The 27,660-nt window shown below is 39.7% G+C and overlaps 1 protein-coding gene across 1 annotated transcript; it reads left to right on the forward strand.

Annotated features, from left to right (window-relative positions):
- Positions 1-6,344: 6,344 nt before the first annotated feature.
- Positions 6,345-27,507, forward strand: LOC135465607 (calcium-responsive transactivator-like). The gene is made up of 6 exons (XM_064742880.1): positions 6,345-6,482; positions 11,639-11,715; positions 12,390-12,471; positions 15,097-15,223; positions 22,726-22,983; positions 23,351-27,507. Exons 1-6 carry the CDS (start codon positions 6,411-6,413, stop codon positions 24,103-24,105), a joined length of 1,371 nt encoding a protein of 456 aa, XP_064598950.1. The 5' UTR covers positions 6,345-6,410; the 3' UTR covers positions 24,106-27,507.
- The last annotated feature ends 153 nt before the right edge of the window (positions 27,508-27,660 follow it).

Genomic DNA, 27,660 nt, shown 5'->3' on the forward strand with positions numbered 1-27,660 from the left:
TGCTTGTTATCATTGTGGGTATCAACAACCTAATTCAGATTCAGAATACCTTTTTCCTTCTCCTATTCTTTTTAATATTCCCTTCTTAATGCAGGCTCAAAAAGTTAGTTTGCTTAAATTCACACCTGACAAAATTCCATTAATTAGAAAACTAAAATGTCCCCTGCACAAGAACGTGAACCTGTAGCATCTCGTATTGAAATACAGAAGATAACACACACGTAGAGATAAATATAACAGCACTATGGGTACAGTGTATTTATTGTTATCCAGCTAAACCTTAATTAATCTTAACCCATGCCTGTAAGCACTCATATACAATGATTATGGTAGCCTAATGTATTAAATCTTCTTACAACCACTTGTATAGAAACTGAACGTTCAGTTGTATTAAACGTATTAATTATCACAATTGCACCTGTTAGAATGAATGAATGAGTACTTGGGGTTTAAGGTCGTGCTTAGCAATTTTTCTGTCATATGACGACGAAGAGTCATTATATGTGAGGAGTATATATACTGTGTCTTCTTGTGGTCTTGGACAGTTAGCATGCTGCCAAAGTGATGCTGCCCCTGAAATATCATGCCAAAGACACCACACACGACACTTCACCTAGTCACATTATACTGACACCGGGCCAACCAGTCCTGTTTCCTTGCTCTACCATCTCAGTGCTGAGCACCAAGTGAGGCATGCAGCAGTATGCACCATTTTTAAAGTCTTTTGGTTTGATTCCAGTCTAACGACTTTGAGGCGGACGCTGTAACCATTAGGCCTCCAAGTGGCTCTGTTGGTTAGCTAGAGGAGCATCATGACCCAGGAGCCTCTCACCAATGCGGTCGCTGTGAGTTCAAGTCCAGCTCATGCTGGCTTCCTCTCCGGTGATAAGTGGGAAGGTCTGCCAGCAACCTGCAGATGATAGGGGGTTTTACCCGGGCTGTGCCCAGTTTCCTTTCACTATAATGCTGGCTGCCGTCGTCTAAGTGGAATATTCTTGAGTACGGCGTAAAATACCAACAAATAAAATAAATAAATTAGGCCAACAAAGCAATGTTTGATGAAACAGGAAAACACCCTCAAATAAAGTATAACCTGTTCCAATCTTACATCTCTCCCAAGTCAGCCATATTATTGATTTGGTGTAACACTTACAGTATTACAATTCTTCAAATTAATTAAGTTCATTTCATGTTACAAATGCAGTCTGCCTACTGTACATTCTTCTCATTCAAATTAGTTAGTGAATGTTTAACAGTCCCATAGTAAATCCAACCGATTCAACTTATGACTTGATGTTACATCCATGGTACATCAAACTGATTCAACTTATGACTTCATGTTACATCCATGGTACATCAAACTGATTCAACTTATGACTTCATGTTACATCCACAGTACATCAAACTCATTCAACTTATGGACTTGATGTTACATCCATGGTACATCAAACTGATTCAACTTATGACTTCATGTTACATCCACAGTACATCAAACTGATTCAACTTATGACTTCATGTTACATCCATGGTACATCAAACTGATTCAACTTATGACTTCATGTTACATCCACAGTACATCAAACTGATTCAACTTATGACTTCATGTTACATCCACAGTACATCAAACTCATTCAACTTATGACTTCATGTTACATCCATGGTACATCAAACTCATTCAACTTATGACTTCATGTTACATCCACAGTACATCAAACTGATTCAACTTATGACTGGATGTTACATCCATGGTACATCAAACTGATTCAACTTATGGCTTGATGTTACATCATGGTACATTAAACTGATTCAACTTATGGCTTGATGTTACATCCATGGTACATCAAACTGATTCAACTTATGACTTCATGTTACATCCACAGTACATCAAACTCATTCAACTTATGACTTCATGTTACATCCATGGTACATCAAACTCATTCAACTTATGACTTCATGTTACATCCACAGTACATCAAACTGATTCAACTTACGACTTCATGTTACATCCACAGTACATCAAACTGATTCAACTTATGACTTCATGTTACATCCACAGTACATCAAACTGATTCAACTTATGACTTCATGTTACATCCACAGTGCATCAAAAGATTCAACTTATGACTTGATGTTACATCCACAGTACATCAAATTGATTCAACTTATGACTTCATGTTACATCCACAGTACATCAAACTGATTCAACTTATGACTTCATGTTACATCCACAGTACATCATACTGATTCAACTTATGACTTGATGTTACATCCATGGTACATCAAACTGATTCAACTTATGACTTGATGTTACATCCAGGGTACATCAAACTGATTCAACACACTGACTTACTGTTGCTCCAAGAGTATATCCAACTGAATCAAATTATTGATTTGATGTGCAAACTTGAGAATCCCACTCAATCATCTTACTGTTTTAAATTTACACGTTAAGTATCCAGCGTCGTTAAACTTGAAAATCAAATTAAAAAAGTGAATGTTACACATGGAGTATTCAACTTTGTATTTTAATATTTAACCTTGAATATTGCTTTCATTAATCATACTGGTTTTGTGTATACTGTACAACTGGAATGTCCCAACAATAATTTAACATTAATTGAATGTGTAATTAATGCTGTACACAAACAGCATCTCATGTACAGGCACGTACATCTTTGTGATTTCATGTTGTTTCATGCTTTTGATATGCAATGCACATATTTACTGTAATTCCCCTGAAGTTTAGTATATACATGTATAAATGCATTTTCAGAACATGTAAAAACGTTAAAATAACACTTGCAGTTCTGATGCCAACAATAAGTCTTTCTGATAAGAAATTTAATAAAACTTCTTTTAGCCAGCCCTATTACATGTAGATAATGAATCGATCAGAATCAAGCAAAATGTGTGAATGATTTGAAAAATGCGAAACTTTAGGTGAAGGACAGTATATGCCATATAGGATAGATATGGTTTAGAATACTTGATAATATAACAGAAAATGTAATAAAAAAGAAAAGGGTGCTAAAGTCAGGTTAATTTAAAGCCTCTTGGCCTGGTTTTCCAAAACTGTATCAAGATTCAAGCTTGGTATGACCTTATGTATTACGAAGGGAGTGGTAGAAACATATTAGTCTGAATTAACTATCAATGCACTTGTGAAAAAAACTCCTGACATGATCAATCAACGTGAGAGCAGGTGTGCTAAGTGTGGTATTCATCTAATTCAAAGATTGAACATTTAAGATTTACAGTGCAGGTAAAGATTGACAGTGCATGCATAAAGATGGATTACAAGTCTCTGACAGAGTTAAAGCTGGCCCAACAGGTAAGGGGAGACTACTGTGTAAGGTTACAGTAGAGATGCCCTTAAACTGCACCTCACAGTCAGAGAATGTCACAGTAAAGCCGTCAGAGATTAGCTTTAATACAGATGTTTTTCACAAAAGAGGTTGTATCTATTTCCATACTTTTCAGACAAGAGGGTGTCAGGTACCTTGATTTTCACACAGAAGGGTCTCAGCCTCTCTGGTGCCTTGGGCTCCATATAAGAGGGTGTCAGGAACCATGAGTTTCACATAAGAGGGTGTGTCAGGTACCTTGAGTTTCACATAAGAGGGTGTGTCAGGTACCTTGAGTTTCACAAAAGAGGGTGTGTCAGGAACCTTGAGTTCCACAAAAGAGGGTGTGTCAGACACCTTGAGCTTCACACGAGAGGGTGTGTCAGGAGCCTTGAGTTCCACAAAAGAGGGTGTGTCAGGTACCTCGAGCTTCACATAAGAGGATGTGTAAGGTACCTTGAGTTTCACACAAGGGGGTGTGTCAGGTACCTTGAGTTTCACACAAGAGGGTGTGTCAGGAACCTTGAGTTCCACAACAGAGGGTGTGTCAGGTATCTTGAGCTTCACACAAGAGGATGTGTCAGGTACCTTGAGTTTCACACAAGAGGGTGTGTCAGGTAATTTCAGTTTCACACCAGAGGGCGTGTCAGGTAACTCGAGTTTCACACAAGACAGTGCGTAAGGTAGATTTACAGGTGTGACATCATAGTTTCAACCAGATTCCCATGCCATATCCATGAGTACTGGTATGGGGCAAACAATCGTACAAATAAATAACACAGCTTAATAGTAGCATTCATGTTTTCATTCTAGAAATGAATGTTTTCTATGATAAATGCACTGAACTGAATTTATTAAAATTTCAAACTAATGTGTCAGTTTAATCTTAGAAATCACACATATATGCATGCTAAATTGAATCCCATTACCCTCGACCGTTTCCATATTACATATAAAGAAGACGGTCAAAGAATATAAATCTCATGTTTTATTCCCTTTCGTGCGCATGCAAAACACTTGTTCGATGAGGTGCATAGAACGGACCAGTCTGTTATAAAATGGGACAATAATAGATAGATACTTAGAAGTAACAGAAGTAATGTCTGGCGATACTTCCGTCCGTCCTCGATAAAAGCTATTGTGATGTTATAATGTCACAGAAAGGTTATACATATGTAATCAGTATATGGCGAACAATTTGCAAATTTGTATTTTATATCCAGTGAATGCAACTACATCCCAGAAAGATTGAACACATACAATGCACTAACCAGTATGCTGCACATTATATGTAAGCAGTGTTCATTTCACTGTGAGAAATGTGTCATTGTTGAAAATTCAAGCAGACCAGTACAAACGAATGTTTCACCATTCAAAACATTTCACAGATTATTTTCAACAGCCGCATTTGCCATCAGTGTGATGTTCATTTGAACTGAAATCAGTGACTATACAGACTGATACCCCTTTTGTCCAGAAACAATGGTTTTGCCATGTGTGCATTTCGTTACATAGCCTGAGAGCTATGTGGGCCAATTCTGGTATAATGCTTAGCTACCTCCTCATTCTATTCTGATGCAGGCACGTTACATTTGTCCTGAATACACTTAAAGCACGGAAATTCTGATAGGTAAAATTCTACTATTATTCTACACCATTACCTTGAGACAATTGCAAATTCGCACCTCCTCAGTAAAATGGCTTTGTCTGTCAAAACTGACAGCCAGCTAGTGTCATGTAACAATAACTGTGAATAACATCACATGACTGGACAGGTTAAGCTAGTGACACCGGTGTTTCCATATTAGGAACAACCCAATTCCTTAGGTCATGATGTTGATATGGCATGTAGGTGTAAGTCACAACTGTGAATTATCTTGGATTTACTGGTCGTAAAGGCTACAGAATGTGGAAAAAAATTTGCAGAGGAACAGAGAATGTCTTGGTGAACACACTTTATTAGGGTTTTTCCCAGTTAATGCATGTAGTGGACCATTTTGCAAAGATTTTTGTTGTGCAGAGTTTAGCACTAGGCTCTCCGTGCTAAGGCTGTTCTTAAATACCGATATTTTAACCTGGAAGACTCCTAAGCTGTGATCTATGCCTAGCCCCATATTAAAAGATCACAGCTGAGATCCTTGGCTATGAAATAATGTTTCCTTGCAGCCTTATAGTTAATGAGGTGGACAAGGTAAAAACAAAGAAACAAAAAAACAAACAAAAAAAAAACATAAAGTAACCTGGTCCATCTTAGTGAATATACAACTGCCGCTAAACACCCATAATGGGAACATTATTTTTTAAATCGGAATGTTTTAAAGGCTGTCATTAGAGTAAACTTATGAGAACTGATTTTCTATAAAGAGGAGTTGACATACTTCTCCACGGTTTATCTAGATTTCCCACACAATGCTAAACATTACTTTTCCAAAGTTAAACGCATTCAAAACAGTGCGATTCTGCATGCGAAAACGTCGGATTTACATATACTTCAAGATCTGTTTATGCTTTCGCGGGTAAAAAAACTGGATGTGACACGTGCACATGTTGTGCTAAAATTCTGCAACAATCCGCAGTAACAAATAAAAAATATATCCCATTAGCTTATTTTCTTAAGTCAAGGAACGGCTTGATGTAGCAAAGGCAAATGTTTTTCCCTGTCAAATAACCTTGTTTTCTTCTCAACGCCTTCCATCCATCGTCCGACACCTGTCAAATAATAGACGGACTATTTTTCTCCTAGCTCAGCAAACGGACTCGTACATTGTTATGTAGAGTGTAAAAAGGATTGAGAGAAAGGTACTAGTCACGCGGTGTAGCATCCCACTCAAAATGTACCCTATAAATTTTAAAATTAACACAAACATCAAAAATGTAAGCCCGTAGATTTTGTAGTTTTCATTTCTGAACGAAATCAAATGGTTGTATAAATGCAGTGATAAAGCGAAAGGGGTTTAAAATTAACAACGGTAAATCTTCAGTGCGGACATCCAAAAACCACTTCCTGGCGGAAAACAGGAAAAAAAAGTGTGATAATAATACGCTTCGAAATTTATCGCGGAAAAGATGTCTATGGTTTTCGCGCCCCAAAACCAGAGGGGTAAAAACCCTCCTCCAAGTCACGCAACAATACAGAAGGTATGAGATAACATCCATTTGCCCTGATTTATTGAATGTAAAAGTGGCCGACTTATAAGCAGACAACCATTGTTGTTGTTGTTGATGCTACATGTTCACGTTTTCATCTTTCTCAGTGTGTGACAGTCTAGTTATCATGATTCTAGATGGGAGTTGGGCGGGTGAGGGGTAGCAATTCGGAATTTGGATTTATTAGATGATAGTTGTGTAAGTAGATCAGTATCTGAGTGTTGGAAGTGTGTCAGGGTATTGTGGGGAGCTTTTTCGTGATGATTTTTTGGATAAAATTTTTGGATGAAAACTGAATTGCAGTTGATATATGGGTAACAAGCCGAAGTAGTCAGCAGTGATTTTCACGATGAAGATGGCTAATAAGATGGCTTAATTGTGCCGACACGGGCTGAGTAAGTGGATTCAAGCCGTGTTGTACCGGCCCGGATAGCACAGTTGGTAGAGCGTCCGCTTCGGGACCGGTAGATCCAGGATCAATCCTTGGTCGAGTCACACCTAAGACTTTAAAAGAGGAAGTTGTAACTTCCTCGCTTGGCGTTCAGCATGAAGGGGATAGTGCAACGACTGGTTGACCCGTATCAGTATAATGGCTCGGGCGGGGCGGCTTACTTGCCTTCGGTAAGTCGTCTCAGTGATGCAGCACTAAATAAAAGAGCGGTGGAAATCCGTCCTGCAACAAGGAGGCACATTACACGTGCATGCACCCTAATGATTCCTTCGTCGTCATATGACTGAAAAATTGTTGAGTACGACGTTAAACCCCAAGCACTCACTCACTCACTCAAGCCGTGTTGCTTTCCAGACCTACAGTGTTTATACACAGACCGCCATCACAGAAGATTTGAGATCAAGCATCCTTTTAACACGTAATGCTAATCACATAACCATCTCTTTTCAACATCTTTATGGTCAGTCAGGCAGAATCAGGTCAGTCTGGCTGCCTCATTAAATCTGCATGTTGACCTGCATAACTCAAGCACAGAGCCCTGTCCGCTTAGCTTATGCAGTGTGATGTTATCGTATATTTACAATTTACAGATTCTTTGTATCACAAAAAACACAGCATACAGTGAAAAAAATACAGTGTATAGCAATCAAACTTCGCACATGTATCGGTTTTTATATAGGGAGCAGACAACTGTTTGGATTAATTACTGAATCTACGCTTTGAATTTACTATTTCTGATTTAAATTAGTTTAGTAATGGACGGGTGTATATCTCTGTGGGCCAAGAAATCATTGTGACAAATGGAAACTGATTCATGTAGATCTTAAATTTTGTACTAACAGGCTCAAATGGAAGATTTTTGCATCAAACCTATGTCATCAAAATATCCCCAGGAGTGCCCTCTTTTTAATTGGGCACGTATTGTTCTACTGATACATTGTTGCAACAGTAGAGGCACTTGCATTGTCAGACCTGTGCATTTTCCAAATACATACTGGGAAGTTCATATACAAAGACAAGGCTGATATTTCGCCCTAACACTGCATGCAACACAACATGATCTTGGCTCCCCACTGCCTGAAGTCTTAAGTGTTTTGCGGGCAATGTAAATTAGGGCAAATCTATTCAGTAATCTGAGGCGAGGCTCCCATGGGTGCTTACAACATAGCCAAGCATAAAGTGTACCTGTATGGACGATTTTCTAGTGCTTCTTTGTTTAACATAACAACCAACAACTGAACATTGATGGTTCCCCACTCTTTTATTATAATTATACATGTATTCTTTGTATCACAATTATAATTCTGATTCATGTAATTCATGTATTTCTGATCAGGATAATCCCTTTCTTTTTTGAAGACATGTAGGGCTTGTAACTGTTTCAGAATGTACCTCTAGTCTGAACAGCATAAGCCTCATGTCTGTATTTTACATGTTTATTTTTGATATAATGTTTGTTAGTTCCTTTCTTTTGTTTAGTATAGCAACCAACAACTGAACATGCATCACCATGGTTTATATCTGTTTTATTTTACATTTTGTGTCTCTTATCAGGATAATATACTTGTAAAAGTGTGTACCAACAAATAAAAATTAAACTTTATATGTATATGTATATTTCATACATACTTTCACGTTCACAAAATTACCGGTAGCTAAAGTGGAATTAAACTCAATACCAGGTTAAAGTCGACAAATAAAATATAAGTTAACTCCATCTAACCAGAAAAAAACAACTCAATTTTAAGTTTCTGGTTGTGAAGATTTGGACTTCTATGAATGCTTGGTACACCAGTGTACATTCCAGTCTCCAAGACCAAAATGTTGTCAATTTCAAGCCTATTCACCATTGTGACCCGTCAGACAGATGTGGCCCCATCTGTAAGGTCATCCCTGGCCTTCCTTACCTTCAGGTGTAGAAAAGGGGCTCCTTACCTTCAGGTGTAGAAAAGGCCCTCCTTACCTTCAGGTGTACAAAAGGCCCTCCTTACAGTACAAGTTCTGTCAAAAGGCTCAATGCCACAAAACCAATGAGAGCACACCAATAGTATGCCCTTATTGTTAATATGTCAACAATTAGTCATCTCAGAAGACGTCATGACGGCTAATCGCCTGCATGCCCAGCGCCAGATGCACGACCATCGACCAAGACCGCCATATTCGCCTCCTCAAATGGCAGATGTAGGCGGTACTGAAGTGTGGAATTTCCCAGACTGACCATTTACCATTTTATGTACGCTTCATCACTTATGGAAAAGTATTGCTAAGTGCCATTCCCCCCCCCCCCTCCCCCCGAAAAAAAAGCACTAGTGAAAGGAATTTGATAACGCAGTTAATTTTATCAAAATATTGTGTGTTGCATGTATATTTTTGTTCAGTATAAATGTAACAATTCAGCACGCAAACGTATTTCAGCAGTAGACTTTACTGATAATTGCCTGACATAAAGCTCCTGTAAAATGCAGTTGGAAGGTTTCCAAATGTCACACACATGGTATTTCATCATCCCATTTCAGAAGAGTTCCATATTCACTCAACAAAGTAACTGTGCAAGAGTTGTTCTTCCATTTTCGAATAGATACTATTTCTATTTATTTTCTATTCATTAAAGAACAGCTTATTGCCAATGAGCAGACAAAGATTGGTTATTCAAGACCCATCACTAAATAATATGTTTTCAAGGTCACTGAGGGAGGAAAGGTCAAAATGAAGGTTGGTAAGCTCACAGACGGGTGTGTCCACTTCAAGCATCAACGATTTCTGTGCATCTCCGTCTCATTGAGGTCACCAGACGAGCAAGGAATGCTTGCAGAATCTCCGCCAAAGTCCTGGTTAGGTCTCTAGCCATAGCGTCATCATTTTTTTGCTGGCGTCATTGCATTTGAATGTTCTTGTCTCCCGAGCCAAATGCGGGCCAATTTTGAAAATCCTCAGCATTCAAGTTATAGTCAACAATGAAAACAAGAGGAATACTGGCAACGCAGGCTTCAAGTCAGAATGGGAAAGGTGGAAGTGTGATTCATCACCAGTGTGGGCAGCATCCGACATGTATGTCTTTCCCACTTCAACCTTGCTTGATGATGATGTGTTGTCAACGATGGACATATTGCAGGACGACATGCGCGAAACTCACTCTCCTGCAGACGATTTCTTGCGGTGTGTCAAACGAATCCACCGATCTTGCGAAGGCGTCATTACTCATGGACGTCTGAGTGCAGACAATCCCTTGCATCCTGAAAACTTCTCTGGCACCAGGCAAGTGCTGCTATAGTGTTTCTGTGACAGTGCATCAGCCTCAAGACCTCCTGTTGCCTTAGTCCTGCAGCAAACAGACCAACTGCCTGTATCTCATTACCTTCATTTTATGTCAGTCTTGACACATTGACATAATGCCTTCATGACTGAATGGTTGAAGATTTGCAATGGCTTAAGTGTAAAGATCCAATGGCACACAAAACTGCCAAAAAAGAGTATGCACACTTGCAGGATCGCTAAATCTTCGCCACATGGCAAGTGTAATGCATATTTAATTATGTGAATGTGAGGTCACCTGTAATGGATATTAATGTAGGTATTCAAATTCTGCAAACCGTAATGCACAGTATTTTTTTTTTAACCAAGTATATTTTCCCGTCATTTTCAATTTGAAATCGGTCAGTGATAGATAAGATGTAAACACACTGGGAGTAAGGTTTTGGAACTACCACATGTTCAAACCTTGTTCTAACCTTGTTGTGACAAGCTAAAAAAAAAAGTAAAAGCTAGAGTGAAAAATAAGTGACTACGGGTTAAAAATATTTTCTTGAACATTCTCCTACTAGAAAAGATAGGTTGCATTGATGTAGTAAATGTTGCATGTCCTTAATAAACATTAGGTACACCTAATCATATCTGAAGACTTTGAAATCAGAAAATTTGACACTACCTGGCCTGAAGCTCAGTCTAAGAGTAGGTGAAGTACTGGACTGCACAGTGTGTGTATAATGTGGTGATAATACATCTAACATGGTGCTGGATGGGTTTTCATGTCTGGTGTCATCGGCATGGTGTTCCAGTAAGGCAGCACCATGAATATATCAGCATTGGACCTGGTCTCCTAGTGTGAGATAACATCATAATATGACCACAGTAACGTTGAAAAGACATTAAACCCCAATCAAACCATTTTACACGTGCGAACACACTTACTCGCTCACACAAGGCTGTGAAAACATTCTCTAAATAACGTGGGAGATAATGCAAAACTCTGCATCACGGCCTCGTAAGTCCAAAACCATGATTTTGTTGACGGTCACGGATTCAATTGATATATGCTGTTCACATTGTTCGGTTTTCTTACATGCTATAATTTTCGGACTATTATCAGCCGTACTTGTGTGAATATTGTCAGGTGTTGTTCATATCCATATGTCCCTATGCTGTCTTCCCATGTCATCTTTCACCTCATTGCTGCTTGCCGCTGCCTCATACAAGTGAGGAGCCCAATGTCCGTGGTCTGGAAATTATTGTGTAGTCAGAAGGAAAGCAACTTTTGTAAGTTCACATTAGTGTATACAGCAAAATTTGATGTAACGGATATGCATGTACGTGTACACTTGTTTATATTGTAGAGGTGTAGATTTTAATATTAGGAATATCATTTGTCTGCTTTTTCTTCAAAGAAGAAAATAACAAATATGTACGTTTTGTGTTTCAGTTGTTGGATGAAAACAGCCAGCTGATACAGGCAATCACTGATTATCAGAACAAAGGCAAGGCAGCAGAGTGTGTCCAGTAAGTTGAAACAGTGGGAACTGTTATGACAATCGCATTAACAATATATGTTCTCAACCTGATGGTATAATCAGGTAAACTCCTACTTCTCCATTGAATACTGTTTACACTATGATTGAAGTAGTTTATCATCACAATGATTGATTCAAAAATCTATTTCTTATTTGGGAGCCGGGGGACTCCATGGCTGAGAGGTTTAGCACACCAGCATGGAGCAATGACCCAGGAGCCTCTCATCAATGCAGTTGCAGTGAGTTAAAGTTCAGCTCATGCTGGCTTCCTCACTAACCATATGTGATGGTCATGGGTTCCCCTGGGCTCTGCCAAGTTCCTGCCATCATGTATGTAATGCTGGCGGCCGTCGTATAAGTGATATATTCTTGAGTGTGAATTAAAACACTAATTAAAAATAATAAATATTTTGAAGCCATTTGGCAATAGAAAACATCACTCGCTTAGTCAGCAGCTGATAAAGTGTATTTACTGGCCGTAACATTTCAGTCTGTCATCATTCGTGAGTTACCAACCTTTTAAGCCCAGAATGACAATGCTGATATATTTATGTATTAAGGCTCTTTGATTTAGGAGAATGTCTCGAAAAAAATGACTGTATGTGCCGCTGTTTGAATTACCTTCCTTGAATGTGCTTTTTTGTGTTTTTTTCCCTTTTTCAGATACCAGCAGGTTCTTCACAGAAACTTGGTTTATCTTGCAGCTATTGCAGATTCCAATCAAAATGTTCAGGCCCTGTTACCGGTAGGTTGATGCATGTAGCCAAGGATGTAGCCCCATGTAGCCAAGGATCTGGGCTATGATCTGTTAATGTGGGGTTAGGCATAGATCACAGCTCAGAAGTCTTCCAGGTTAAAATAGTGGTATTTAAAAACAGCTAAGTGCCCAAATACTCCGCGGCACAAAAATCCATGCAAAATGAACCAATAAATGCGTTTGCCGGACAAAACTCCAATAGATTGTGTTCATCAAGACATTGTCTGTCTGCCAATATTTTGCCATATATAAGGCCAGTAAATTCAAGATAGTTCAAGACTGACTTAAGCCCACATGTCAACTCGACATTGCGACCTAATAAATCGGGTTGTTGCTCAACATGCATGCATGGTTGACCTTTCAACACATCTGTTTTGATCAGCTGGCCGTCAGTTCTGAGAGACAGAAATCCATGTTACTGCGGAGGCGCTAATTTGCAGTTGTCTGAATGCTATTGAGCAGAATGACAGACCCCACAATTGTCGAAAATGCCAAATGTGCGAATGTCAAATTTATCTTCCACAACCGTTCCATACTAAATTTCACGGAAAGGTCAACCACTGCTGCGCATGTGTGCCTCGCAGAGCCAGATTTTAAAAACATGGCAGCACACGGCGACTTGCTAAATATGAACCTATTTTCTACTTTGGATAAGATTTGCAGGTGATGTAAAGGCAAGTAGAGATTGTGGCAAAATGTGTGTAAATATTTTAGCTTTCAGAATTGCCGTGCTATATGTGTATTCAGGATGAGTCTTAAGGCACATGAATCGGAATTGAACTAGGGGGAAGCATTATACTGGAATCGGGTCCACATAACTCTCAGGCTATGGGTGTCCATTAGTCCCTGTGTTTCAGTATGTATAAGTCGCCTTTAGACCGAGGTTTTGGACTAAGTCCCATGGAAAGAAATTCTCAAAATATATTACAAATCTGTTAAGCACATATAAAAACATTCTTATTAGAAATTCATGTAGTTATCCCATCTAGTGAGGTAGCAGCGGTTACATGTGAGCACACATTTAATGAGGTAGCAGGGGTTACATATGAGCAAACATCTAGTGAGGTAGCAGGGGTTACATGTGAGCAAACATCTAGCGAGGTAGCAGGGGTTACATGTGAGCAAACATCTAGCGAGGTAGCAGGGGTTACATGTGAGCAGAAATTTAATGGGGTAGCAGGGGTTACATGTGAGCAAACATCTAGTGAAGTAGCAGGGGTTACATGTGAGCAAACATCTAGCGAGGTAGCAGGGGTTACATGTGAACACATTTAATGAGGTAGCAGGGGTTACATGTGAGCAAACATCTAGTGAAGTAGCAGGGGTTACATGTGAGCACACATCTAGTGAGGTAGCAGGGATTACATGTGAGCACACATTTAATGAGGTAGCAGGGGTTACATGTGAGCACACATTTAATGAGGTAGCAGGGGTTACATATGAGCACACATTTAATGAGGTAGCAGGGGTTACATGTGAGCACACATTTAATGAGGTAGCAGGGGTTACATGTGAGCACACATTTAATGAAGCAGGGGTTACATGTGAGCAGACATCTAGTGAGGTAGCAGGGGTTACATACGAGCACACATTTAATGAGGTAGCAGGGGTTACATGTGAGCACACATTTAATGAGGTAGCAGGGGTTACATGTGAGCACACATTTAGTGAGGTAGCAGGGGTTACATGTGAGCACATATTTAATGAGGCAGGAGGGGTTACATGTGAGCACACATCTAGTGAGGTAGCAGGGGTTACATGTGAGCATACATCTAGTGAGGTAACAGGGGTTACATATGAGCACACATTTAATGAGGTAGCAGGGGTTACATGTGAGCACACATTTAATGAGGTAGCAGGGGTTACATGTGAGTACACATCTAGTGAGGTAGCAGGGGTTACATGTGAGCACACAAATAAGTTTGATCCATTATTTGATTTTTTTTTAATGCCTTTAAATTTTTCATGTATGATGGCGGTCAGTTTCATGGGTAGAAGGAACTGTAGTGCCTTAGATGAACCACTGACATTAGGCAAGTTATGGATGAACTTTCCCATAAATAGCTAATCTATGGGCTTGCACATCATATGTATGAAAGATCAGTGGCCCTCAGCAAGCAGCCCATTAAACTGCTTATTGTAACTAAAGGGCCCTTGAACCTGGGCCCTTTTTAAGAACAAAAAGTCTAAAAACTCCTTGTAAGAGCCTAGTAATTAGCCCACACCTCATGTGTGAGAGGGTGATAGTCCATGGGGGTGTTTCTCATGTTACTCTGATCACCATGATGACGCATACTGAAGGCATATGCCACCTTGGTATTTGAGACGGGCATAACGTTATGACCCCTTTGAGAAACAGCCCCCTGCTGCTGACCACTGAGCAAGGTTCCACTTCCCTTTGTCAGTTTGAATTTCTCTCAAGAATACAGCTGATTTCAGTGAGACAGATTATATGAATTTATTGTTTCAAACAATTACATGTATCATTTCCCTGTTTTTGTTGGTATATGACTTTATTGTGGCTACTGTGATTGGTGGTAAAGCTGTATTTCTTGGTTGACACTGCAACTGTGTCATTTTACTTACTGTACCTAATGAGTGTGTATGTTCCAGGCCCCAGGTCAGGTACCACCGTCAGGTCAGCCCCCGTCACAAGGTGGCCCAGGATTGCCTCCTGGATCAGGACCTGGTATGAATGCCATGAGAGGGCCAGTCTCAGCGTCAGGTCAGATGCCACCAGGTCAGTATCTGCCCTATCAAAGGTCAGGAGAAATCCGGCAGCAAAAGGCTTAGGTACATGTCATTCACTTTCTGGTGGACACTGAATGAGATGTTAACAACAGAGGTGTGTCAGTTGAGAATGTGTGGAAAATGTTCCAGCTTATTAGTTCACGGTACTTCAGGGACATGGAGGGGGCCTCCCTGGTTCAGTTGGTTAGCACGCTAACGCAGTGTAATGACCCAGGAGTCTCTCACCATTGCGGTCGCTGTGAGTTCAAGTCCAGCTCATGCTGGCTTCCTCTCCAGTTGTATGTGGGAAGGTCTACCAGCAATCTGCGGATGGCCGTGGGTTCCCCCCGGGCTCTGCCCGGTTTCCGCCCACCATAATGCTTGCCGCCATCGTATAAGTGAAACATTCTTGAGTACAACGTAAAACACCAATCAAATAAATAAATAAATTCAGGGACATGGAACATTACACAGTGTGTCCTGGTGGCCATAGAATCTGAATCAGATTGACAAATGGAACGAAACCGGTTCTCGCCATATTGTGGCATGTTGCTACATGAATGTTGCTGTCATAGAGTTAAGGAGGAAGGAATGGAGTAGTCTTACTGAAGTTTATGTGATGAAGAAGTAACATGCTCAAGGCTGTAGTACGACATGTACAGTTCTGAACTGCAACATGCATACAGCATACTTCTAGACTGTAACATGTACAATTCTTGGCTGTATCATATTCAGCTCTGTAGTGTAACATGTACAGTTCTGTACTGTAACATGCATACAGTGTACTTCCAGGCTGTAACCTGTACAATTCTTGGCTGTAACATGTTCAACACTCTAGTGTAACACGTACAGTTCTGTACTGCTAGTCATTGCGGGTGGTTGATGGAAGATACAAAGTATTGACGCAGTGAATAGTGCTATACACCCTTACCATCTAAATACCCTTCGACCAACCATGATAACAAATTTATCATCCCGAGAGCTTTAAAGATTTATGAAATTTGTGAAGGGATGAGTGGCTATTAGCTTCACAGACTCTCAATATCTCGACATCTGTTTATAGCTCACCTGAGCTGCAACATTACACATCCCTATTTGCATATAGATTGGTCCTGTGTCAGATTTTGAAGGAATGTGGAGCAGAAAACTTGTGATTAAAGTTGAATACTAGTCCACTAGGGCAAAAACAGATGTTAAATAGCAGTTACGACTAAATATTTACAGGGAAAACTTGCTGACATTCAAGCTGGTTTGATTCCTATATCAAAGGAGACGCCAGTTGTCATTTCTGGTTTATAACTATATTTAACAGAGCATGTCTGATGTGTAGTTAAACGCTGTTTGCTATGAAATGTGCTGTAACATGTGCAGCTCTTGGCTGTAACATGCACAGTTCTGTTGTGTAACGTGCAGTTCTTGGCTGTAACATACACAATCCTGTGTGTAACGTACAGTTCTTGGCTGTAACATACACAATTCTGTAGTGTAACTTGAACAGTTCTTGGCTTTAACATGCACAGTCCTGTGTGTAACATGTGCAGTTCTTGGCTGTAACATGCACAGTCCTGTAGTGTAACATGAACAGTGCGTGGCTGTAACATGTAAAGTCCTGTTGTGTAATGTTTTCAGTTCTTGGCTGTAACATGCACAATCCTGTTGTGTAACATGAACAATTGTTTTATGTAACATGTGCAGTTCTTTTCTGTAACATGCACAATCTTGTTGCGTAACATGTACATTCATTTTGTGTAACATGTGCAGTTCTTGGCTGTAACATGCACAATCCTGTGTGTAACATGCCCTGCTCTTGGCTGTAACATGCACAGTCCTGTTGTGAAACATGTACGGTTCTTGGCTATAACATGCACTGTCCTGCAGTGTAACATGTACAGTTCTTGGCTGTAACATGCACAGTCCTGTATTGTAACATGTACAGTTCTTGGCTGTAACATATACAAACCTGTTGTGTAACATGTGCAGTTCTTGGCTGTAACATGTACAGTTGGGTTGTGTAACATGTGCAGTTCTTGACTGTGACATGCTCATTTCTGTTGTGTAATATGCACAGTTCTGTTGTGTAATATGTACAGTTCTTAGCTGTAACATAAACAGTCCTGTATTGTAACGTACAGTTTTTGGCTGTAACATATACAAACCTGTTGTGTAACATGTGCAGTTCTTGGCTGTAACATGCGCAGTTCTGTTGTGTAACATGTGCAGTTCTTGACTGTAACATGCACAGTTCTGTTGTGTAATATGCACAGTTCTGTTGTGTAATATGCACAGTTCTTGGCTGTAACATGCACTGTCCTGTAGTGTAACATGTACAGTTCTTGGCTGTAACATGCACAATCCTGTTGTGTAACATGTGCAGTTCTTGGCTGTAACATGCACAGTCCTGCTATATAACATGTGCAGTTCTTGGCTGTAACATGCATTGTTGTGTTGTGTAACATGTTCAGTTCTTGGCTGTAACATGAACAATCCTGTTGTGTAACATGAACAATTGTTTTATGTAACATGTGCAGTTCTTTGCTGTAATGTGCACAATCTTGTTGCGTAACAATCCTGTAGTGTAATGTGTGCAGTTGTATTGTATACAGTGTACTTCTAGGCTGTAACATGTACAGTTCTTGGCTGTAACATGTACAGTCCTGTTGTATGTGCATAACATGTGCATTTCTCTACCATAACATACACACGGTATGCTCATACATGTCATGTAAACTGTAGTTTCAAACATTCATTCTCATCAGGGATACTGAATGTAAGCAGTGTAAAGACATGATTATTTTCACTATGGTCAGTCTTTACTTGTCTCTTAAATGTGTATATACAGTTGTTGGCTTGTAACTTGCACAGCTATGAGACCTGTTCTGTAAAGTGTGGGTAACTTTGCCACAGGTGCAGCTGTTGTGGCAACTTACAGTACACCAAACCCAGGATGCACGTGCAATTTTCACACCATTTTTAGCATGCCACTACCATTTACATGTACTTGTATCACTTGAGCATATGTTTCATGTACCGTAACAGTTACACAAGTTTGCGCACACTGTGTACAACAGGTCCATGAGCTATAACTTTCAAACCTATTTTCATGTGCCTAGTCCTAGACTTCAGCAAGCACAATTCTCCTCTCTTGTAATTAGTACGTGGAGGGTGGGTAGTCTGTACATTATAATGTTAACAAGCATAGATCTCCTCTCTTATAATTAGTATGTGGAGGGTTGGTAGTCTGTACATTATAATGGTAACAACCACAGTTCTCCTCTCTTATAATTAGTACGTGGAGGGTGGGTAGTCTGTACATTATAATGGTAACAACCACAGTTCTCCTCTCTTATAATGAATATGTGGAATGTGGGTAGTCTGTACATTATAATGTTAACAACCACAGTTCTCTTCTCTTATAATGAATATGTGGAATGTGGGTAGTCTGTACATTATAATGTTAACAACCACAGTTCTCTTCTCTTATAATGAATATGTGGAATGTGGGTAGTCTGTACATTATAATGTTAACAAGCACAGTTCCCCTCTCTTATAATGAATATGTGGAATGTGGGTAGTCTGTACATTATAATGTTAACAACCACAGTTCTCTTCTCTTATAATGAATATGTGGAATGTGGGTAGTCTGTACATTATAATGTTAACAACCACAGTTCTCTTCTCTTATAATGAATATGTGGAATGTGGGTAGTCTGTACATTATAATGTTAACAACCACAGTTCTCTTCTCTTATAATGAATATGTGGAATGTGGGTAGTCTGTACATTATAATGTTAACAAGCACAGTTCCCCTCTCTTATAATGAGGGTGGGTAGTCGGTATATTATAATGTTAACAACCACAGTTCTCTTCTCTTATAATGAATATGTGGAATGTGGGTAGTCTGTATATTATAATGTTAACAAGCACAGTTCTCCTCTCTTATAATGAGGGTGGGTAGTCTGTATATTATAATGTTAACAACCACAGTTCTCCTCTCTTATAATGAATATGTGGAATGTGGGTAGTCTGTACATTATAATGTTAACAACCACAGTTCTCTTCTCTTATAATGAATATGTGAAGGGTGGGTAGTCTGTATATTATAATGTTAACAAGCACAGTTCCCCTCTCTTATAATGAATATGTGGAATGTGGGTAGTCTGTATATTATAATGTTAACAAGCACAGTTCTCCTCTCTTATAATGAGGGTGGGTAGTCGGTATATTATAATGTTAACAAGCACAGCTCTCCTCTCTTATAATGAATATGTGGAATGTGGGTAGTCTATACATTATAATGTTATACCTGTGTGTAGCTTTGAACTAACCCCTGGCTTCTCTGTCGCAAGGTGGACAAATGACTAGTGCAGGCAGCACCCCTGGGAGTGGTAACAGCGGCACCCAGCCCAGCTATAACACCCTCTCGCCTGCCTCCTCCACCTCCACGCCCAGCAAACCTGGCCCCTCCCTGACGGGACCTTACCCCCGCGGTCCCATGCCCCAGCAGCAGCCCCAGGGCATGATGCCACAAGGTGCTGACCAGAGCCTTTTTAGGCTCTCACTCCGTGCATACTCATTGTGTAGAAGTAAATGTTCTAGGGTTGGTGCTTGTTGAATAGAACTACATCAAAAGGTGTTCTTGTGTCAGTGCTGGTTGTGTAGAACCACATGTATGTGTAGATGTTCTTGGTGTTAGTGCTTGCTGTGTAGAATTATGTCATTGTGTAGATGTTCTTAGTTTTAGTGCTTGTTGTGTGCAACTGCATGGAGATGGTTTTTAGTGTTCTTGGTGTGTAGAACTACATGTGCACATGCTTTTAGTGTTAGTGCTTGTTGTAGATTGGCTGCTAGTGCTTGGTGTTCGTTGTATATGTACACATACAGTGATGATGAGGATGATGATGATGATACATGTATTTAGCTTTCATCAGATTTTGATGGGCCCTATGTATGTCATGTACATGTACAATCTAGGTAATTGGGCAGGGAAAGTCTACATGTATATACATGTACAAAATACATATAGCCTGATTAGAGGCACTATCTGTCATTTGTAAACCAACAAACTTTTCATACATAATCAAATGTTCAGTTTGAATACAATGTTCACAACTTAAAAACTTCTGGCTCGAAACATTAAGTACAACGTTAAACCCCACTGCTACTCACTCACTCTGGCTTGAAACTATATTGCTGAACTGTTCATTGTCCAGGCTTCTTAAAAAAAAAGAAACTCTTAAATTGTGTCAGTTTTAAAAGAACATTGATAGTCTTCTAAAAAAAAACACCAGTCAATACACAGTGTAACCATCTGAAAAGAGGTTATTTTACATGAATACAGGGAGCACATTTTGTCCAGCATGCTTCTATTTCACCATCAGTTTGTGACCAGTCAGATTTTAACATTCATTGGTTCCACAATGCTTAAATTATTTCTGTTTGTGATATTTATAGGAAAAGAACACATGCACAAAAACTATTTTACTTTTTAAAGAGGTAAATAATAGATTTTGTGTTGCGCAGCATGCCAAATTTCAAGGGTTAGGCGTGACCGGTTGCCAACTATCACACTTTCATCTTCTTTTACCCTCCATGCTGTAGACATTTATATTTAGTTTCCTTCAGTATTTTGGGATTTTGCCCACAGTTAATTTGGATCATTGCCAACTAAGCATTAGTCTGGATTTTCCTGAAATGTTTTTCCAATAACTAGATGAAATGTGTAGCCTGTTGTTTGCTGTAGTTATATAGTGTGTGTTTGACAGTAGCTGTAGGTTGTGTTGCATGTTATCGTGGTACTAATGTATCATGGTGTATTCTGTAAAAGTTGGCTGCTGGGAGAATAGGGAGTCTGCTCTGGACTCCTGAATCATGCAGGAGATAGGTATGAAACTTTAGCTTATTGTACTAGAACAAAATGACACAAACTTAATGAAAAATAGGACATGTTTATTTATTTAAGTGGATGTTCTTTTCTAGATGGCTAAAACAAGGGTAGTGAAGCTGCCTACTCCATTTGCTTTGTTCTGTAAACTGGCAAGATACATGTAAACAGCATTGTGGCCATCAAATAACACATTCTGAAACTCTGTCCAATATTCCTTCACTTGGTTCAGTAACCATACCAAAACCCTGAGGGGTTTCTCCCAGGCACTTTTATATTCTCCTTCCATAAAACCGACTTTTATGTTGTTTGATAGAGCACATGTTTATCTTTGGATCCGTCCATTTAAATCTCAAAAGAGACAAAAAGTGTTTATGTTGAATGAAATCTACCACAATTTGAAATTTTAGGAACAGATTGTTTAAAAATTATGAAATTGCTAAAGCGTTATGATGAATGTATACGCTGGCTTAGGCTTACCGCAGTGTGGAGTATGATCAGATTGCTTGCTCTCGGTACAAGTTTGGGTGTTGTTACATGTGTTCGCATGAGTAGCTATAGTAGCTGTATGAAGCTCAGGGCCTCTGTGGCTGATATGGCCTCTCACCAATGTGGTCGCTATGAGTTCAAGTCCCGCTCATGCTAGCTTCCTTTCTGGTCGTAGATGGGAAGTTCTGCCAGCAATCTCCGGAAGGTTGTGGGTTTCCCCCTAGTTTCCCCGGGGTCTGCCTAGTTTCTTCCCACCATAATGCTGAAATATTCTTCAATATAGTGTAAAACACAAATCAAATAAATACATGAATAAAGAAACAATATAGCCCCAACATGGATTTGAAATTGTAAGTGCATACTGTATTTATCTTCCAAGTTTCTGGAATTTTAACAGCTATTTTATATGATAAGTATTAAAGTAATAAAACCAGTGGTTTTGTTTATACTTTAATGTAGTTTTGTTGTGTAACATTGTCAAGATATAAGGTTCAAATAAATAGTTACCATAACAACAGAAATCTTGGTACATTTCAGACTGTCATGTTTGCCAATAGTTATTGTTATCATAGCAACTGATGAACAGATTCTTTATTGTAGCTTATATCAATATGATACCATTGTATGAGTGAAATATTCTTGAGTGTAGCATAAAACAGCAATTAAATAAATAGATCAGTATGCAATGTGAAAATGAAATTTGTTAGTTGAGTGTGTGAATTTTAAGAAAGAGTTTCATTTGATGGCAGCAAATTGACGACCTGATGTAGTTAGAGAAGGGCCGTACCCTGGAAGCAACCTGGGGATGGTCATGGGTTTCCACCGGGCTCCGCCCGATTTCCTCGCACCACAATGCTGGTCGCCGTCATATATATGTGAAATATTCTTTAGTAGGGCATAAAACACCAGTGAGATAAATAAATAATTATAGAAGAGCCATAAAAGTGTCTTCTGTGCAAGAAAATGTGCATGAATTGTCTGATTATGAAACATAATGCAAACTTCAATGAGAAGGAAATGAATGTTCGTGCTCCTTATTTTGTTAAAGAGTATGACAAATCATTCCTTGAAAGTAATGGGAGACTGGGTGCTTTCGAAATTTTTAAATTTAAATTCGCATACATGTAATCCTTTTTCACAGGTCAGATGGGGTCACAGGGACCAAGCATGGGCAGTCAGCAGTACCCTATGCAACAACAACAACAGCAGCAGCAGCAAGGCCCTCCTGGGTATCAGTCAAACCAGCAGAACCCAATGATGTCACAACAACCACAGCAGATGATGTCCCAGAGTGGTCCCACCCCTATGATGTCTAATCAGGCGGGTAATCCCAGCAACCCCATGGTGGGCAGCAGACAGATGATGCCCCCCAACTCCTACAGACGGCCTCCAAATCAGGGTAAGATGTCATTAGTTAGAATCACTTGTATTTGCCATGAAAATTTTGAGGCAAGTTAAAGTGGTAGAATATTAATTGTTGCATTGAGGTATACATTTTTCTGGTAGAATATCATCCCATCTTACAAACAAATTTCAAAACACTTTCCTAAGCACTAAGCAAAGTGAGCACCTCACTCCTGAACTTAATTAAGGTCACTTCCTGAGACCCTCTGCAAAGCATGTGCAAAGCTGGGGAGTATTACCACGTTTTCAGTTTTGATAGGTGACCTACATGTAAGCTCAGCATTGTGGATGAGGTACTTGGTAGAAAAGTAAAGTGTTCCAGGATGCATTTTGTAAGACATAACCATATATGTGTGTTTCAGGAGGCCAGCAGTACAGCTCAGGACAGGGCCAGAACTTCCCTCAGCAGCAGTACAGTAATCAGGCCTTCAGCCAGGGACAGTCACACCAGGGGTTTCCTCCCCAACAGCCAAACTACAGTCAGGCGTCCAGCGGTATGCAGCCAAACCAGTATAATAACTACCAGAATCAGAGCTCACAACAACGCTTCAACCCCTACAACAGGCCTCAGGGCAGCATGGCTAATTCCATGGGGAACCAAATGGGTGGCCAGATGAGTGGACCAAACATACCAGGAGGTCAAATGTCAGGAGGTCAGATGCCAGGAAGTCAAATGCCAGGAGGTCAGATGCCAGGAGGTCAGATGCCAGGAGGCCAAATGTCGAGTAACCAAATGTCAAGTCAAATGTCTGGTAACCAGATGCAAGGAGGTCAAATGTCAAGTAATCAGATGTCCGGGAGCCAAATGTCAGGTAACCAAATGCCAGGTCAAATGTCAAGTAATCAGATGCCTGGAGGTCAAATGTCAGGAAGTCCTATGCCAGGAAATCAGATGGGTGGAGGACAGATGCCCAGTCAGATGCAAGGTCAAATGTCAGGAGGACAAATGTCAGGGGGTCAGATGTCAGGGTCTAATCAAATGAGTGGACCCCCAGGAAGTTCCTCTATGCCCCCTGGTGGCATCATGGGAAATCAGATGCCTCAAGGACCAATTGGCAATCAAATGTCTGGTGGACAGAACCAAGGCAACTATGGCTTCAACCAAAATCAATTCTAGACAATCTTTCTTGCAAATGTTGGGTATAGGGACCAAGTATTTTGATTGGAAACATGTTATGTGTGTGATGTTCAGTGGCCATACTGGACTGACAGAACTGGATGATGATTGCTCTGTTTCTCTCTGTGGCAGTGGCAAGTGCTCTTTGTATATTTGCTGTTTTATAAGTGCGCAGCTGTATGTCCGCTGTAGTAAAAATAGAATGGAGAAAAAAAAAACTGGTACGGTATGTCAACATTTGGGTGGGAGAGCATAGTAATCGGCTGAAGTTTTCTAACTTTCAGAGGCGAGTGACTGATATATACCAATTAAATGTATGTAGTTACATGTTTACTTGGATGTTTAAATTGTACAAAACAGTTTTTCAGTCATAAGACGAGGAGGAGTCATTCGGTGTATATGATAATACTCTTTTTTTTCTTGAGGAAGGGAGAGCCCATGCCACCAAAGTGCTGCCACCACTAAAGTGTTATATAAACACTAGACATGACAACCCACCTGGTCACGTTATATTGACACCGGGCAAACCAGTCCTGTTTCCTTGCTGTACAGGGTTTCTGCTAGATCAGTTTTGCATCTGGTAAACAGACCCACGACTCGTAAGATTTGGCACGAATTTTTGTTTCGCCAACTTGCTCATTGGAAGGCTCTGATACAACACAGGAATTTTAGTACAGACATTGTAAATTACACAATATCAAAAGACTCAAAACTGAAGGCTGAAAACCACCCTCTCGCTAACTCCCCACCCCCCTACCACCAACCCTCATACTAAAACGAACTCACAAATTTATTTTTTGGCAGAAACCCTGCTCTAACTTGTCAGAGGTGATCCCAAAGCGAGGCAGCAACGGGTACCATTTTTTAAGTCTTTGGTATGAAACAACCCAGATCAGTTAAATGACAAAGCACTTTTACATGTTTTTAGAGTTATTGAGTCTGGGGATATTGCTTTGGTTGGGTGGTATATGTCCATTGCCTTAACAAAGAAAGAACCAGATGATGATGTTTCTTGAGACTCCCAGGATACTGATTATGGTTGGTTTGGTGCTAGACATTAAACGATTTCACAAATTAAATAAGATATTTAGGTTTCTTGACATGGGTGGTTTGGTACTGCATGTTGATTACTCGACATATCTGCCAGTTTATAAATGGCAGTTTATAAATGACAAGATATTTAAGTTTCTTCAGAGTATGTGGATATTAATGAAGACTGTTCCATATGTTGATGACTTGACAAGAGACCACATGCTCAAATCTGTCTGTTCAGCTAGAGCTGCGAATATTGAGATCTGTCAGGTATGTATACTCAGCCTGACTTCCACCAGCCATAATGCTGACTGCCATCATACAAGTTGAAATATTTATGAGAATGGTGTTAAACCACAGTCAGGCATATCATCCCACCTGGCACCATCCTTTCGCTGTTATCCACCAGACCTCCGCATGATCCTACTACTGTACCCCGCTCTGTGGATATTTTGTATGCCAATCTGATGATTTCTTGTTCTATTTGTAGTTTGTCTGTGTGAAGTTAGCTTTGGCAGTTTGCTGTCGTAATAACTTCACAGACTTCCTCATTGGTTAATTCCGTCTACTCAAGTGTTGAACATTTAGCCAATAAAATCACATGTATGAATATAAATGGTATAAATGAAAATTTCCTGAGTATGGGAGAAATTACTGTTGAAGTTAATGAATAAATCCCCAGCTCACCCACCTAGCCTGGTAAATCCCGCCTTCGCAACAGTAGGACCCTTGTCTGAATTGAACCTTACAGATAGTTTCATAGTTAATCTTAGCTATGTTAGCCAGTGATATCTCCCTACACTTGTCGTCAATTACATATTAATTGTTGGTATAAAAAAAATAATACAAATTGCGTGATCATGTGAAACATCAAGTCTGCCGTGCACACTTGAGACAGATTATCTGATTGGCCACAGCAGCTCCTTGGCGCTTGATTGGTTGAAACATAACATGTATTTGAACCACCAAAGACACCAGAGCTACCACTGCATCCTCTGGTATAGCCAGAATGGGTACGTCACTGATTAGCAATCTTTAGTGAGACACTGACACATTGTACATAATCATTTCTCTGCTATATCCAGAATGGGTACGTCGCTGACCAGCAGTCTTTTGAGGCCAACACTGACACATTGTATATAACCATTCCATAAATTATTTGTCGGAATGTTCCTGGTCTATCATTGGGAATGTTACTTTTTCGCCGTTCTGGTGTTTTGTATATTTGAATACAACTTTTTTTTTTTTTGATATTTTGATAAGATGTATGAAATGCCAGATCAGTAGATGCATTTTTTCCTTGGTTGACGCTGTCGTTTAGCCTTGGTGCACGAGAAAACCTTTTACTGTGGTCTCCTGCTCATAAAACGAACATGAGCTTGGTTTCCGGTTTTTATCATATCAGCATTGAATGTCCACTATTTTGCATGAGCCTACGATGTCATAAAACATTGTTTTACATTTTGTAAGTCATCATTTCAGTAAAATGTTCAGTTTGTATATATATTTCTCATAAATGCAACATTTTGTAAGTGTTTCATGCACTTTCACTGCATTGATGTTTTCATGGATTGATGCGCGTGTGCGAATATGTACTGGATGTTTAAAAGAAATTAGAATATTTGATTGTTGGAAGACGCCTTACGTTGATATTTTTTGTGACTTGCTTTGACCACAGTGCAATTTGATTATCATTTCACCAGATAGAATGAATCTGACTTGTAAATTTTCAGCAAGGTGGTCTGCATCGCTTGGTGTATGTGTGACAGAAGAGTTACGGTTAGAAAGTGGCATTTTCTGCTTCTACATACACACACCTCTAAAGGGATGACAAGCCAGTGAATTGCTCATGATAGATACACGTAACTCCAGGGTTTCATACCACTCCCCTTGAAATATACCAGGTACCGTGTTTGACGTCGCGTTTGGATGATTTTTTTTTTTAAGCTAGGATGTTGTCCTGCTGGAAACATGTAAGTTTAAGTACAAAAAGCAATATTTTATGACCTTTATTTGGCTTTTCAATCCCTCTTCAATTTGTACTATCAGCCTGTATGTAGTTAAGACAAATTTGTTTTTTGTTTTGTTTTGGGGTTTTTTTTAGCTGGGGGAGGAGGGGGGAGTTAAAGAGCTACATAAATGACAAACTGTTCTTGTAAGTCTTTCCAATTGCTGATAAGATTTCTAAAAGTTGCGAGCACAGCGCTTGTGTTACATTTACGTTAAGGTGGCTATTTTTGAACATCGTCCTGGTTAGTATTTTTGTAATGACGCTGCACTTGTCAGTATTACTGGTTCTCTGTTAGTTTGACCGTGGTTCTGCTGCGATCAACCTTCTTAAGGGCCTGACCACAAATGTCTGAAAATAAATTGTTTGCCTTGTATGTTGTTGTTTTCTGTTGGGTTGATGCTGCAATGTCATGAGCCGATTGGCATGTACACGTACGTACCTGATAAAGCTGGGTGGATTCTTCCCGAATCTTCCGGTGTCCTTTTCCTGTAATTCCTGTGTCATTTTTATTC

Source organism: Liolophura sinensis, chromosome 5 (assembly GCF_032854445.1).
Source record: "Liolophura sinensis isolate JHLJ2023 chromosome 5, CUHK_Ljap_v2, whole genome shotgun sequence".
Lineage (NCBI taxonomy): Eukaryota > Metazoa > Mollusca > Polyplacophora > Chitonida > Chitonidae > Liolophura > Liolophura sinensis.

Coding starts and splice junctions, on each gene's coding strand:
- LOC135465607 (XM_064742880.1), top strand. CDS start 6,411: ATGTCTATGGTTTTCGCGCCCCAAAACCAGAGGGGTAAAAACCCTCCT. Junction 6,483..11,638: donor GTCACGCAACAATACAGAAG/GTATGAGATAAC, acceptor TTTGTGTTTCAG/TTGTTGGATGAAAACAGCCA. Junction 12,472..15,096: donor ATGTTCAGGCCCTGTTACCG/GTAGGTTGATGC, acceptor TGTATGTTCCAG/GCCCCAGGTCAGGTACCACC.